The sequence below is a fragment of the Capra hircus genome, chromosome 6, assembly GCF_001704415.2.
Source record: "Capra hircus breed San Clemente chromosome 6, ASM170441v1, whole genome shotgun sequence".
Lineage (NCBI taxonomy): Eukaryota > Metazoa > Chordata > Mammalia > Artiodactyla > Bovidae > Capra > Capra hircus.
The window spans coordinates 104,311,010-104,326,403 of record NC_030813.1 but is presented as its reverse complement, the minus strand read 5'-3'; the positions used below and the strand labels follow the sequence as shown (position 1 = coordinate 104,326,403).

Below are 15,394 nucleotides of genomic sequence, written 5' to 3'. Positions count from 1 at the left end.
GTCTTTCTTCATCTGAGTTACTTCTTATGACCTCAAGGTCATCCATGTTGCTGCAGATGGAATTATTTTGCTTTTTAAAAATGGCTGAGTAATATTTCATGGTATTATATGTACCATATCTTCTTTATCCATTCATTTGTTGATGGACATTTAGATTGCTTCCATGTCTTGGGCATTGTAAACAGTTCTGCTGTGGACACTAGGGTGCATGTATCCTTTTGAATATAGTTTTTCTGGATATATGCCCAAGAGTGGAGTTGATGGATCATATGACAACTCTATTTTTAGTCTTTTGAGAAATCTCCACACTGACCTCCATAGTGGCTGCACCAATCTGCATTCACACCAACAGTGTAGGAGGGTTCCCTTTTCTCCACACCCTCTCCTAGGTTTTGTTTTGGATCCTTTGAAATGGTTCAGGGTGACTCCCAAGCCTCCAGGAGTCACTGTGGGGTTGGCATCAATCTGTACACACAGCCTGGAAAGTCATTGGCCGTTAGGGGGTGATGGAAGCCCTTGGAGCCAGTGAGGGGATGAAGGCTGGAGGATGGAGGTTTGATGGAATCCAGTGTGTAATGGATGGGAGGTAAAGGATGAACGTGCAGAAGAACTGGTGCATGACATGGAATGTTGAGAAGGTGTACTTCCAGAGAAGACAAGCAGATGTTTCAAAAGGGAGAGAGTGGCCAAGTAAAAGGGGGACAGAAAGCTGTCCATTGGTTCGGGTGGTATGGCCATCCTTTGCTGATGTTGTGCTATGGGGATGAGGTATAAGCCATACTGGAATAAGACAATAGACAGCAAGAATGGGGAGCCCCATCCAGAAACACGGTGAAAGAGAGACACGAGACAGGGCAATGCTTGCTAAGTTGCTTTGGTCATGTCCGACTCTTTATGACCCTATGGAATAGAGCCCGCCAGGCTCCTCTGTCTGTGGGATTCTCCAGGCAAGAATACTGGAGCGGGTTGGAGACAGGGCAGTGCAGGGTTTGAAATCATTGTCCTCCTCCGTCTGGCTCATGATATCAGAGGTGAGATACGCGAGCAGGAAAAGACCACGATGTAGTCATGTCACTTGGTGGTCCAGAGGTTTCATAATGGGGGCAGGATTCGTCCTTGGACACTGAGACAAGTGAGCTGATGTCTGAATGTGTAAGGTAATAGTGCTTGGTGGACAAGACAGAGATGAGAAGTAAAGTCATCTTGCCAAAGGGACCAGGGTACAAGAATATGGTAATCCAAGTATCCAAGTTTTCCTCTGTTATCCCTTCCCTCTGGCCCAAAAGATGTCTGTCCTCCTTTATATACACTGGGGAAGTGTTAATTGCCAAATATATGTGTTGGGGCTGTGGGGGTGGAAAATGCAAAGCAGCCATTCAGTGGTGGAGTGCTGTTACGGCAAGCGATGCAGTAAACCAGGAGCCACTGGAAACAAACGGTTAGATATTCAGGCGAAGACATTTTAAGAGTCAATGCAAGGATTGACATGTCTAACTTGTTCCTCTCTTTTTCTTTTACAGTCAGCTTTGACCATTTTCAGATTCTGCGGGCCATTGGTAAAGGCAGTTTTGGAAAGGTAAGAATGGTGGGTTTTTAAAGTTTTCATCAATGAAATATAAAAGTTCTGACCACTGGATTTATGCTTATGTGCGTGTTTGTGTGTTTGTTTTTGTATTGATTGCTGGGCGCTGGGAATTTCCTGTTTGAGGGAAAGATTTGAATTTGCCAAATTTGAAATGTGAAAGGAAGTCTGAATAGTTTCCTTTGGATACGCTGTAATTTCATTCTGAAAATTAAATTACCACGGCTGCCCTGCTTTAGGTGAATTACAATGGTAATTATTTCAAGGTTGCTAATGCTATTTCTTCTTTGAGAATCTAAATAAGGAAAGTGGGAAAACCCCCACAAATTTAGGTGATGGCCAACAGCAGCTTTTGCCTTCAATGTAGGCATTTTATTTAAAAAGTTATTGTGGAAAGCAGACTTGACATGAGATCTGCTTGCTTTAATTTTTAAGTGTACAATATCTGTATAATTGTTGGCTATACAGAGAACACTGTACTGCTGATCTCTAGAGCTTATTCATCCTGCTTGACTGAAACTTTATGCCCATTAGATAGTAATTCCCCATTCCCTCATCCCCTTAGCCCCTGGCAACCAGCAGTCCAGTCTTGCGTCTATGAATTTGACTATTTTAGATACCACATATACATGGAATCATGCGGTATTTATCTTTCTGTGACTGGTTTATTTCATTTGGCATAATATCCTCAAGATTTAATCCATGTTGAATAAAAGTGGCAAGAATGGGCATTCTTGTCTTGTTCCTGACCTAAAAGGAAAAATGTTCACCTCTGCACTCTTGAGTATGATGGTAGTTGTGGGTTTGTCATACATGGCCTTTTATTATATTGAAGTATATTTCTTTTATACTCACTCTGTTGAGAGTTTTTATCATAAATGAATGTTGAATTTTGTCAAAAGCATTTTCTGCCTCTATTGAGATGATCAGGTGATTTTTAGCCGTCATTCTGTTAATGTGGTATATCATGCTGATTGATATCTGGACGTTGAATCATCTTTGCAGCCCTGCAATAAATCCCACTTGAACAGGGTGCATGATCCTTTTAATATATTGTTGAATTCAGTTTGCTAATACTTTGTTGACGATTCTTTGCAGGTATGTTCATCAGGTATATTGGCCTATAATTTTCTTTTTTTGTGTGATCCTTGTTTGGTTTTGGCATCAGGGTAATGCTGACCTTGAAAAATGAGTTTGGGAATGTTCCTCCTCCACAATTTTTAGGAAGAGTCTGAGAAATATAAGTATTAAACCTTTGGGCATTTGGTAATATTATCAGTGAAGCCTTTTCATACTGTTCATGGGGTTCTCATGGAAAGAATACTGAAGTGATTTGCCATTCCCTTCTCCAGTGGACCATGTTTTGTCAGAACTCTCCACCATGACCCGTCCATCTTGGGTGGCCTTACACACGTCATGGCTCATAGTTTCATTGAGTTAGACAAGGCTGTGGTCCATGTGATCAGATTGGTTAGTTTTCTGTAATTGTGGTTTTCATTCTGTCTGCCCTCTAATGGAGAAGGATAAGAGGCTTATTGAAGCTTCTTGATGCCTTAGGAAGCATCACTACAAACAAAACTAGTGTAAGTGATGGAATTCCAGTTGAACTATTTTAAATCCTAAAAGACGATGCTATGAAAGTGCTGCACTCAATATGCCAGCAAATTTGGAAAACTCAGCAGTGGCCACAGGACTGGAAAAAGTCAGTTTTCATCCCAATCCCAAAGAAAGGCAATGCCAAAGAATGCTCAAACTACCACACAATTGCACTCATCTCACACGCTAGCAAAGTAATGCTTAAACACTTCCAGATGTTCAAGCTGGTTTTAGAAAAGGCAGAGGAACCAGAGATCAAATTGCCAACATCTGTTGGATCATCGAAAAAACAAGAGAATTCCACAAAAATATCTACTTCTGCTTTTTATTGACTACGCCAAAGCCTTTGACTGTGTGGATCACAACAAACTGTGGAAAATTCTTAAAGAGATGAGAATACCAGACCACCTGACCTGCCTCCTGAGAAATCTGTATGTAGGTCAAGAAGCAACAGTTAGCACTGGACGTGAAACAACAGACTGGTTCCAAATTGGGAAAGGAGTACGTCAAGGCTGTATACTGTCACCCTGCTTATTTAACCTGTATGCAGAGTATATCATGAGAAATGCCAGGCTGGAAGAAGCACAAGCTGGAATCAAGATTGCTGGGAGAAATATCAATGACCTCAAATATGCAGATGACACCACCCTTAAGGCAGAAAGTGAAGAACTAAAGATCCTCTTGATGAAAGTGAAAAAGAGTCAAAAGCTGCCTTAAAGCTCAACATTCAGAAAACTAAGATCAGGGCATCTGGTTCCATCACTTCATGGCAAATAGATGGGGAAACAGTGGAAACAGTGACAGGCTTTATTTTTCTGGGCTCCAAAATCACTGCAGATGGTGATTGCAGCCATGAAATTAAAAGACGCTTACTCATGGAAGAAAAGCTATGACAAATGTAGACAGCATATTGAAAAGCAGAGACATTACTTTGCCAACAAAGGTCCATCTAGTCAAAGCTTTTGTTTTTCCAGTGGTCATGTATGGATGTGAGAATTGGACTATTAAGAAAGCTGAGTGCCAAAGAGTTAATGCTTTTTAACTGTGGTGTTGGAGAAGACTCTTGGGAGTTCCTTGGAGGAGACTCAGCCAATCTCCAGGAGGAGATCCAGCCAGTCCATCCTAAAGGAAATCATCCCTGAATATTCATTGAAAAGACTGATGCTGAAGTTGAAACTCCAATACTTTGGCCACCTGATGCGAAGAACTGACTCATTGGAAAAGAGCCTGATGCTGGGATAGATTGAAGGCAGGAGAAGGGAACAACAGAGGATAAGATGGTTGCATGCCATCACCGACTCAATGGACATGAGTTTGAGCAAGCTCCTGGCATTGGTGATGGACAGGGAAGCCTGGTGTGTTGCAGTCTATGGGGTCGCATAGAGTCAGGCATGACTGAGTGACTGAACTGAACTGATTTGATGCTTTCTTATATTTTCTATCTCTGGTGAAGTACTGTCTTTGCTTATCCATTCTCCCAAGTTCAGTGAGCATCTTTATGACCAATATTTTGAACTCTGTTTCAGCTAAACTGCTTATCTCCATTTCATTATGGATTTTTAAACTGGTAGTTATCTTTTCCTTTTGTTTGAAATATATTCCTTTCTCTCCTCATTTTGCTTGACTCTCTGTGTTTGTGTCTAATATTACGTGAAGCAGCTATCTCTGCCAGTCTTGAAATACTGGCCTTATGAGGGAGATCAAGGTTATTGCTTAACCTTGCCCTAGCTCTTGATTATCTCTTAAATGTTTGTGATTATCTTAGCTCTCTGACTTATTCTTCATAGTTCCCAGTTGTTGAAGGTGTGCAAAGACCTGTTAGTGTTCCAGAGAATTTCAGTTACCCTTAGTTTCAGGCTGATTAGAAGCTGGACTTGAAGGCCACACATTTTAAGGTATGCCAATATATACAGTAATATAGAACGGCAACTGTAAACCTCACTGGCCTTCACACCAGATGATCTACATGTAACTCATTGGTGACAGCTGCAAAAATCAGGGCTCCAGATGAGTGTTTGATCTCATTTCTGGGCTTCTCTAGAGGCTCAGTTGGTAAAGAATCTGTCTGCAATGCAGGAGACCTGGGTTCGATCCCTGGATCTAGAAGATCCCCTGGGGAAGGAAATGGCAGCCCACTCTAGTACTCTTGCCTGGAGAATTCCATGGACAGAGGAGCCAGGAAGGCTACAGTCCATGGGATCACAGAATTGGACACAACGGTGCAACTTTCTCTTTCACTGGGAGTTGCCAGGGAGCTGCAGTGAGTTCAAGGGAATACACAGAGAGGACATCCCCTAGACCACTTCCATAGCCTCTAAATGTATGGCAAACTGGAAGCCTGTCCCTCGGGCTGAAGCTCCAAGACCAGCAAATAGGCTTTTTTTCATAGGAAGACGGGCTACATCTCAGTCGATTTTCTGTACAGTGACTAGAGTATGGGGGCCTTCCAAGAATAGTCTCTCTGATCGTCTCAGACCCGTGGGGCACCAAAACACAATTCCCCCTGCACGGCAGGGCTGGATGCTCAGGGAGCATCCCCTGTATGGCCTGCATGTGCCTATGGGCTCTGGCAGGGCTGAGAAGCGGCATGAGGATGAGGCAAGAACACTGGTGCTAGGAAGGGAGAGGTTAAGAATGGCACCAGGAAGACTCCCAACAGATTCCTGCCCCTCCAGCAGAGCTTTAAGGATAGTAAATGGATCTCCTTCTCATATGTTCTAAACCTAGGCCTAAACCTTGCACTGGGTGCAAGACGAGTGAATCGTCATGCAAGCCCTTTATGAGTTCTCTGTTCCCTGTAGCCCTATATTCTTCCAGATGTAACTCCTGCTGGGTTTCAAAGACAGACGTTTTGGAGGCTCTCCTTACCAGTGCCGGTTCCAAGGGTTGGGATGCCTGATGTGGGCACAAACCCCTGGCTCTTTGGAGTGAAGTTTCCTGTTTGTGAGCCCTCTCCCAATTTCAGGTCACCAGGCTAGGGGGGTGGAGTGTTTTTTGTGTGTGTGTGTGTGAGATCACATCTCTGGTTCACCTTCCCATCTCAATGTGGCTTTTTTATCCTTTATTGTGGAGAAGCTGTTAAGCTAGTTTTCAGGTCATTCTCATAGGGGTTTTTTCCATGTGTAGTTGTAAATTTATTGTGTCCATGAAAGGAGATGAGTCCAGGACCTTCCTACACCACCATCCTGAACCACATCCTTCCTTGGTCTCCGTCTTCACTGACTGTAACAATCTAGTTGTTTTATCATTTCTGAGCCAGTTGTACAAAATCTCCAACTCTGATCCTAGAGTTGTTTCTTCTTCCTTTAATTCTGTCAGTTTTCCTTCTGACACTTTGAAGGTCTGTTATTAGGTCCATACAGATTTATAGTTGTTATGACTTCATGATGGATTGACCTTTTTATCACTGTGAAATGTTCTTTTCTATCTCTGCTAATAATCTTTTTTTTTAAGCTTATTTTCTCTGAAATTCATATAGTTATTCTAGCCTACATGGCATATATTTTTCCATGCATTTTCTTTCATTCTACCTGGGTCTTTTTTTTTTTTTTTAAGATTTAAAATGTTTTATTTTTTATTTTTTTTAAATTTTAAAATCTTTAATTCTTACATGCGTTCCCAAACATGAACCCCCCTCCCACCTCCCTCCCCATAACATCTCTCTGGGTCATCCCCATGCACCAGCTCCAAGCATGCTGTATCCTGCATCAGACATAGACTGGCGATTCAATTCTTACATGATAGTATACATGTTAGAATGTCATTCTCCCAAATCATCCCACCCTCTCCCTCTCCCTCTGAGTCCAAAAGTCCATTATACACATCTGTGTCTCTTTCCCTGTCTTGCATACAGGGTCGTCATTGCCATCTTCCTAAATTCCATATATATGTGTTAGTATACTGTATTGGTGTTTTTCTTTCTGGCTTACTTCACTCTGTATAATCGGCTCCAGTTTCATCCATCTCATCAGAACTGATTCAAATGAATTCTTTTTTACGGCTGAGTAATACTCCATTGTGTATATGTACCACAGCTTTCTTATCCATTCATCTGCTGATGGACATCTAGGTTGTTTCCATGTCCTAGCTATTATAAACAGTGCTGCGATGAACATTGGGGTACATGTGTCTCTTTCAATTCTGGTTTCCTCGGTGTGTATGCCCAGCAGTGGAATTGCTGGGTCATAAGGTAGTTCTATTTGCAATTTTTTAAGGAATCTCCACACTGTTCTCCATAGTGGCTGTACTAGTTTGCATTCCCACCAACAGTGTAGGAGGGTTCCCTTTTCTCCACACCCTCTCCAGCATTTATTGCTTGCAGATTTTTGGATCGCAGCCATTCTGACTGGTGTGAAGTGGTACCTCATTGTGGTTTTGATTTGCATTTCTCTAATAATGAGTGATGTTGAGCATCTTTTCATGTGTTTGTTAGCCATCCGTATGTCTTCTTTGGAGAAATGTCTATTTAGTTCTTTGGCCCATTTTTTGATTGGGTCGTTTATTTTTCTGGAATTGAGCTGCAAAAGTGGCTTGTATATTTTTGAGATTAGTTGTTTGTCAGTTGCTTCATTTGCTATTATTTTCTCCCATTCAGAAGGCTGTCTTTTCACCTTGTTTATATTTTCCTTTGTTGTGCAGAAGCTTTTAATTTTAATTAGATCCCATTTGTTTATTTTTGCTTTTATTTCCAGAATTCTGGGAGGTGGATCATAGAGGATCCTGCTGTGATTTATGTCTGAGAGTGTTTTGCCTATGTTCTCCTCTAGGAGTTTTATAGTTTCTGGTCTTACATTTAGATCTTTAATCCATTTTGAGTTTATTTTTGTGTGGGGTGTTAGAAAGTGATCTAGTTTCATTCTTTTACAAGTGGTTGACCAGTTTTCCCAGCACCACTTGTTAAAGAGATTGTCTTTTCTCCATTGTATATTCTTGCCTCCTTTGTCAAAGATAAGGTGTCCATATGTGTGTGGATTTATCTCTGGGCTTTCTATTTTGTTCCATTGATCTATATGTCTGGGTCTTTATATTTGACATTAATCTCTTGAGCATATCATATAGTTAGGTCTTGTGTGCATGCTTGCTAAGTTGCTTCAGTTGTGTCCAACTCTTGGCAGCCCTATGGACTATAACCCCTGTCATGTCAGTCTTCCCTGTCATGGGATTCTCTGGGCAAGAATACTGGAGTGGGTTGCCATTCCCTTCTCCAGGGATCTTCCCAACCCAGGGATTGAACCTGTATCCTTCACATCTCCTGCATTGCCAGGCAGGTTCTGTCCCACTTGCTTCTTTTTAAATCTGTCTGGCAATCTCTACCTTTTAGTCTATTCACAGTAAATGTAGTTATTAATTTGATTTCAATTAGGCTTAGCATGGTTTTATTTGTTCTTGTTCTCACTTTTGTTCTTTGGTTACTCTTTTCCTGTTTTGTTTTAGATTAACTGAAGATTTAGAATCTCCATTTATCTCATGACTTCACAGCCATACTTCCTTGTTTTAAAATTATTGCTCTAGGGATTATAATACATATCCTCAGGGCTTCCCTTGTGACTCAGCTGGTAAAGAATCTGCATGCAATGTGGGAGACCTGGGTTCCATCCCTGGGTTGGGAAGATCCCCTGGAGACAGGAAAGGCTACCTACTTCAGTATTCTGGCCTGGAGAATTCATGGACTATACAGTCCATGGGGTTGCAAAGTTGGACATGACTGAGAAACTTTCACCTCACAGTTTATTTCAATCTGCTTAGAGTTAATAGTTTATACTTCACATAATATCTAAAAACCTGGCAACCGTATAGATCTATTTACCACACCTGTCAACTCTTATACTATAGTTGTCATATGTGTTATAGTTTATAAATCATAAATCTCCAATATAATATTATAGTTTGTTGTCTTAAGTATATGTAAATATATACATATATAATGTATATATAAAATATATAATATATATTTTAAAACATGTGGGGTTTTTTTTTTTGGCCTTTAAAAAATTAGAAGGAAAATAGCCCTTAATAATTACTCATATCTTTCATGAAGGTATGAATTTCCCTCTGGTAACCTTCAGTATTTTATGTGGCACAAATCTCCAATCAATGCATTCTCTTTATTTATTTTATCTGAAACTCCAATACTTTGGCCACCTGATGCAAAGAGCTGACTCATTTGAAAAGATCCTGATGCTGGGAAAGATTGAGGGCAGGAGGAGAAGGGGACAACAGAGGATGAGACGGTTGGACGGTATCAGCGACTCAATGGACATGAATTTGAGTAAACTCCAGGAGTTGGTGATGGACAGGGAACTCTGGCATGCTGCAATTCATGGGGTTGCAAAGAGTCAGACACAACTGAGTGACTGAACTGAACTGAACTGAACTGAACTGAAATGCATTTATTTCACCTTTCTTGAGGACTATTTCTACTGGATACAGATTATTGGGTTGACAGCTTTTTCTTTATTGCTTTAAAGATTTTGTGCCATTGTCAACTGAAGGACCTTTGTGCTTTCTGCTGGGAGGCCATTAAGCTGAATCATTATTATCTGATAGTAATATGTCCGGAGAAGGCAATGGCACCCCATTCCAGTACTCTTGCCTGGAAAATCCCATGGATGGAGAAGCCTGATAGGCTGCAGTCCATGGGGTTGCTAAGAGTCAGACACGACTGAGTAAATTCACTTTCACTTTTCACTTTCATGCATCGGAGAAGGAATGGCAGCCCACTCCAGTGTTCTTGCCTGGAGAATCCCAGGGACGGGGGAGCCTGGTGGGCTTCCGTCTATGGGACCGCACAGAGTCAGACACGACTGAAGCGACTTCGCAGCAGCAGCAGCAGCAGTAATATGTCACATCCATCTCTTTCTTTTCAAGATTTTCCTTAATCTTTGACTTTCAGCAGTTTGACTATGATATTCTTAGGTATAACTTCTGGATTAAAAGCAAACAGTTTCTCTTTTCTTAGATTTCCCATATTTTCATTTATTCCGCCATATTGCCCTTTATACCATGCAGCTTAGTCTTAGTCTTAAGAGCTGTTTTCATATCCTTTATTCTGTTTCCAACATCTGGGTCATCTTAAGATTCACCTTAATTAAGGATGGGTCACATTTTTCTGGTTCTTTATATGCTGAGTAATTTGGGCTTGCATCCTGGATATCGTGAATGTTATGTTGTATAGACCTTGGATTGTGTTGTATTTCTTTGAAAATATATTTTTAACAAGAAGTTACTTTGGTTGGATTTATACTGCATCTCTTCTTGGGCATGCACACAAGTCTCAGTCCCTTTCTTTTTTTCTTCTGCTCTGTACTGCTTACAGTCTGTCCTATACATGTGATTTTTAGGGGTCAGCCAGAAAGGTGGAGAGAGTTTATGTGCTGTGTTTGAGGTTCTTCTCTAGATTTCTTAGAAGAAGAGTTATGATCCAGGGAATTTAGAGAGTTTGCCTATAGTCCCATGGGGAGGGCTGAACTTCAGCAACAACAACAAAAAACATTTTAAAAATTCTGTTAAATCATTGCTTTCTGTTGTCGCTTATCCTAATGTTGAGCATTTTGTGGCTGAAGAAAACTTGAAGCAACTCCCTTAATCCACAACACAATTGACACCACGTAGAATTGTATCATTTTACCCTCGAGTCAGTGGTGATCTTGGCCCTGAGTCCCTTGCACCCTTTCCTGTCAGTACTGTCAGATCTGTTAGCCTGGGCCCTCATGAGTTATTACTTGATTATATCCTGAAAGTTTTCTTGTCCTTTCCTGTCTTAATCTGTGCTGCTATTTGGCTGCTGGCTTGGTTCTCAGAACCTGTGGTTCAGAGCATAAATATATTCAAGCTTTGGTTATAGTGAGTGTTCTGAAGAAAAATGCAAGCTTTCTAGAGGAGACTCTATTTTTAAGTCACTCTTAGGTTGTGGCAATTTCTTGATGACACCCAAATTCATGTAGAAAGTACACAAACATCCAGTATTCAGGATGAGGTTGCTTCAAGGCAATCAAATAAAGCTCTGTTCTGGTCAAAATACCAAATAACTACTGCCTTTCATGTCAATGTAGATGAGCCTACATGACTATTATGAGACTCAAGGTGGAACTGTGCTGGGCTAGGATGAAGAAAACCACCCTTCTACTATTGAATGGGTACTTTGGCTTTGCTTTCAGCCTTTGGTGGGTTTGATAGCTGGCATTTATTAAGAGTTTTCAAGAAAGACATTTCATTGTTTAAGTATAACAGTAGCCTTGGTTATCAGGAAAAAGCACATGTGAATTTGCAGAAATCTTATTTGACTTTCATGCGGGGAGTATATTGTGCTTCCCCAGTGAAGTACCAAAGTAAACAGCTGCAAGTGATCCATTGGTTTTAGCAAGAATTTACTGAAGAGTTTTATAATGCTTTTATGAGTAAATTCTAGGACAGTTGAGGCATGGCAGATGAATTTCTACTTATCTCAGTGGAAACACTTTAGATCTGGGAAACAGGCTGACTCTGATATGCTTTAGTTGTGCTTACCTGGGATAGTGAATTAACCAGTCTTAAGCTTAGTTTTCTCATTTGTACAAAGAGAAGGAAATGGTGAATCAGTGGACTCTAAAGGCTGTTGTTTCCGACTGTCCAGCATGCTTTTCACATCTCTTTCTTATCACCATAGCATCTCTGTTCTTGGGAAGATACCTCCTCCACCTCATGTGGACATGTCAGTCCCTGTGGTGCCCCACTAACCGTCTGAGATGGGCGTGTGATGTGGGTGTGCCAGCCACTTGGGCCATGTTCCTAGACCAGTGCTTGGTCCAAGGAATGGCTGTATGACCCAAACAGAGCCATTCAGAATCCTTCCACGGAATCAGAGGTGAAAGACTTCTTGTCATCCTGTCATGCGTGATGTGTGTAAGAAAACAGATCTGCAAGAGTTGCTGGCTGTTTTTCTCAGGCACAAGGACTCAACCCCATGTGGGACCTCCGAGTGGAGGGTGCCTTGAAGGCAGCCGAGGGTCAGAGAAGCTGATGCTTGTATGTACAGCCCCCTGTCCATCACCGAGGGACAGCTGGTTTAAGCAGCATCACCTCTCCTGCACTTTTGGCCTGCCCCACCCAGGGCAGAGCCTGATGCTGGGAGAGACTAGGGGTAGGAGCAGAAGGGGCCGAAAGAGGATAAGATGGCTGGATGGCATCACTGACATGATGGACGTGAGTTTGAGAAAACTCTGGGAGTTGGTGATGGACAGGGAAGCCTGGTGTGCTGCAGTCCATGGGGTTGCAAAGAGTTGGACATGACTGAGTGACTGAACTGAACTGAACTGACTGATCCAGGGCAGAAAAAGGCTTCAGAAGTAGGACCTCCCTGGTAGCTCAGTTGGTAAACAATCCACCTGGAATGCAGGAGACCCCAGTTCAACCCCTGGGTTGGGAAGATCCTCTGGAGAAGGGAAAGGCTACCTACCCACTCCAATATTCTGGCCTAGAGAATTCCATGGACTGTATAGTCCATGGGGTCACAAAGAATTGGACATGACTGAGCGACTTTCACTTCACTCACATCCAGGGGAGAAAAAGGCCCTAGCAGAGAGCCTCAGGTGTTCACAGTAAACAGCCTGAGCTGTGTGGGGTTCAGGAGAGGGGGCATGGGCAGCTACTACCAGTGCTCCACCTTTTTGTTCTTCCAGTCCTATAGCTTTATCCACTGTCCTTAGCAACCACGGAAGCTAGTATCCTATTTTGTTTACGCAAGATCATGTTGCTGTTGTTCAGTTGCTCAGTCATGGACTGTAGCACACCAGGCTTCCCTGTCCTTCACTATCTCCCAGAGTTTGCTCAAACTCATGTCCATTGAATCGGTGATGCCATCCAACCATCTCATCCTCTGTCGTCCCCTTCTCCTCCTGCCCTCAATCTTTCCCAGCATCAGAGTCTTCTCCAGTGGATTAGCTCTTTGCATCAGGTGGACAAAGTATTGGAGCTTCAGCTTCAGCATCAGTCCTTCCAATGAATATTCAGGACTGATTTTCTTTAGAATTCACTGGTTTGATCTTGGTCCAAGTGACTCTCAAGAGTCTTCTCCAGCATCACAGTTTGACAGCATCAGTTCTTTGGCACTCAGCTTTCTTTGTGGTCTAATTCTCACATCCATACATGACTACTGGAAAAACCATAGATTTGACTATATGACCTTGGTTGGCAAGGAGATCCAACCAGTCCATCCTAAAGGAGATCAGCCCTGAGTGTTCATTGGAAGGACTGATGTTGAAGCTGAAACTTCAATATGTTGGCCACTTGATGCGAAGAGCTGACTCGCTTGAAAAGACCCTGATGCTGGGAAAGATTGAGGGTGGGAGGAGAAGGGGACAACAGAGAATGAGATGGTTAGATGGCCTCACCAACTCAATGGACATGAGTTTGGGTAAACTCTGGGAGTTGGTGATGGACAGGGAGGCCTGGTGTGCTGCAGTCCATGGGGTCACAAAGAGTCGGACATGACTGAGCAACTGAAGTGAACTGAACCTTGTTTGGCAAAGTGATATCTCTGCTTTGAAGCATTACTACAAGCAAAGCTAGTGGAGGTGATGGAGGAGATCACGTTGGGTTCCCAGTATTTGCAACCTGGAGAGTCCTGGCTAACTCACAATCATTGTCCTAGGAACTGAACCCTTTTACCATCCTTGTCTTCTTAAAGCTCAGTGTGCTGGGCCTTATTTTCTCCATTTTACACATGATGCATCAGAAGCCTGGAGAAGACCCCACTGCCACCAGCCTGTTTTGTTCCCACATGTCCCTCCCAAATACAGAAGTTAGGAAGAAAGTAGCTTTAGTCACATGTGTATTAGCAAGAAACCATGAGAGTCAGGAGGAAACAGTCCATCAACATCCAAAAACACGGGACGTTTGCTTTGGGAAGGAACAACAGCTAGGAGAAAGAGCACGGACTTTCGAGATAGGGAAGCCTGAGCTCAGATTCTAGTCCTGCTGCTTCTAGCCATGTGAACTTGGACCAGTCATACATTTTCTGCAAACCTCTGTTTTCTCTCCAAAAACATGAGAATGCCCATTTTTATCCTTATCATGTTCACAGTTTCCTTATCCTTGAACATAGGAAACATGTGAATGACAGCCCCATGGAAGTCCTTGTTTGTTAATTTCATCACTGGTGCCATTTCTGGGTCTGTTTCTCTTTATTGATTTTCCTCCTGCTTGTGGGCCATATTTTCCTGCTTCTTTTCATGTCTAGGAATTTTTTGGACATGGGAAAGTGCAATTTTACTTTATTTTTATATTTTTATTTCCCTGGTGGCTTAGATGGTAAAGAATCTGCCTGCGATGCGGGAGACCCAGGTTTGATCCCTGGGTGGGGAAGAATTCCAGGAGAAGGGAATGGAAACCCACTCCAGTATTCTTGCCTGGAGAACCCCATGGACAGAGGAGCCTGGTGGGCTTTGAAGGATTGAAAATGACTGAGCAACTAACACTTTAATAGTTGGGTTTAATAGTTGGATTTATAATGTTAAGTTTCAGGTGCACAAAATAATGATTTGATATTTTCATAGATTATAGTCCAGTTATAAAGTATTGATTATATTCCCTGTGCCATACATTATATCCTTGTGTCTTATTTATTTTGTACCTAGTAGCATGTCCCTCTTAATTCCCTTGCCCTCTCTTTCTCTTCCCCCTACCCAGCTTTCCTGTGGTAGCCACTCAAACAGAACTCATAGAAATGAGAACTACAATATATATATGCAATGAAGTATTCATTGGATGGGATATTAACAGCAGATTAGACAGAGGATGAGATGGTTAGATAGCATCACCATCTCAATAAAGATGAATTTGAGCAAACTCTGGGAGATACTAGAGGATAGAGGAGCCTGGCATGTTGCAGTCCGTGGAGTTGTAAAGAGTTGGGCCCAACTTGAGGACTGAATAACAATGACAGATACAGAGTAGAAGAAAAGGCTAGTGAACTTGAAGATATAGCAATGGACACTGTACAAATGAAGCACTGAGGAAAAATTAACAGAGCTTCAGTAACTTACGGGCCTCCCTTGTGGCTTAGCTGGTAAAGAATCCACCTGCCTGCAATGTGGGAGACCTGGTTCAACCTCTGGATTGGGAAGATCCCCTGGAGAAGGGAAAGGCTATCCACTCCAATATTCTGGCCTGGAGAATTCCATGGACTATACAGTCCTTGGGGTCGCAAAGAGCTGGACACAACTGAGTAACTTTCACTTC

The 15,394-nt window shown here is 42.2% G+C and overlaps 1 protein-coding gene across 1 annotated transcript in view; it reads left to right on the top strand.

Annotated features, from left to right (window-relative positions):
- The window catches only part of STK32B (serine/threonine kinase 32B), a 361,674-nt gene that overhangs the window by 93,350 nt on the left and 252,930 nt on the right, over positions 1-15,394 (top strand). Inside the window, exon 2 of the mRNA XM_018049721.1 lies at positions 1,521-1,576. Within this exon, the coding sequence (XP_017905210.1) occupies positions 1,521-1,576 (56 nt within the window). The remainder of the gene's footprint in view (positions 1-1,520; positions 1,577-15,394) is intronic.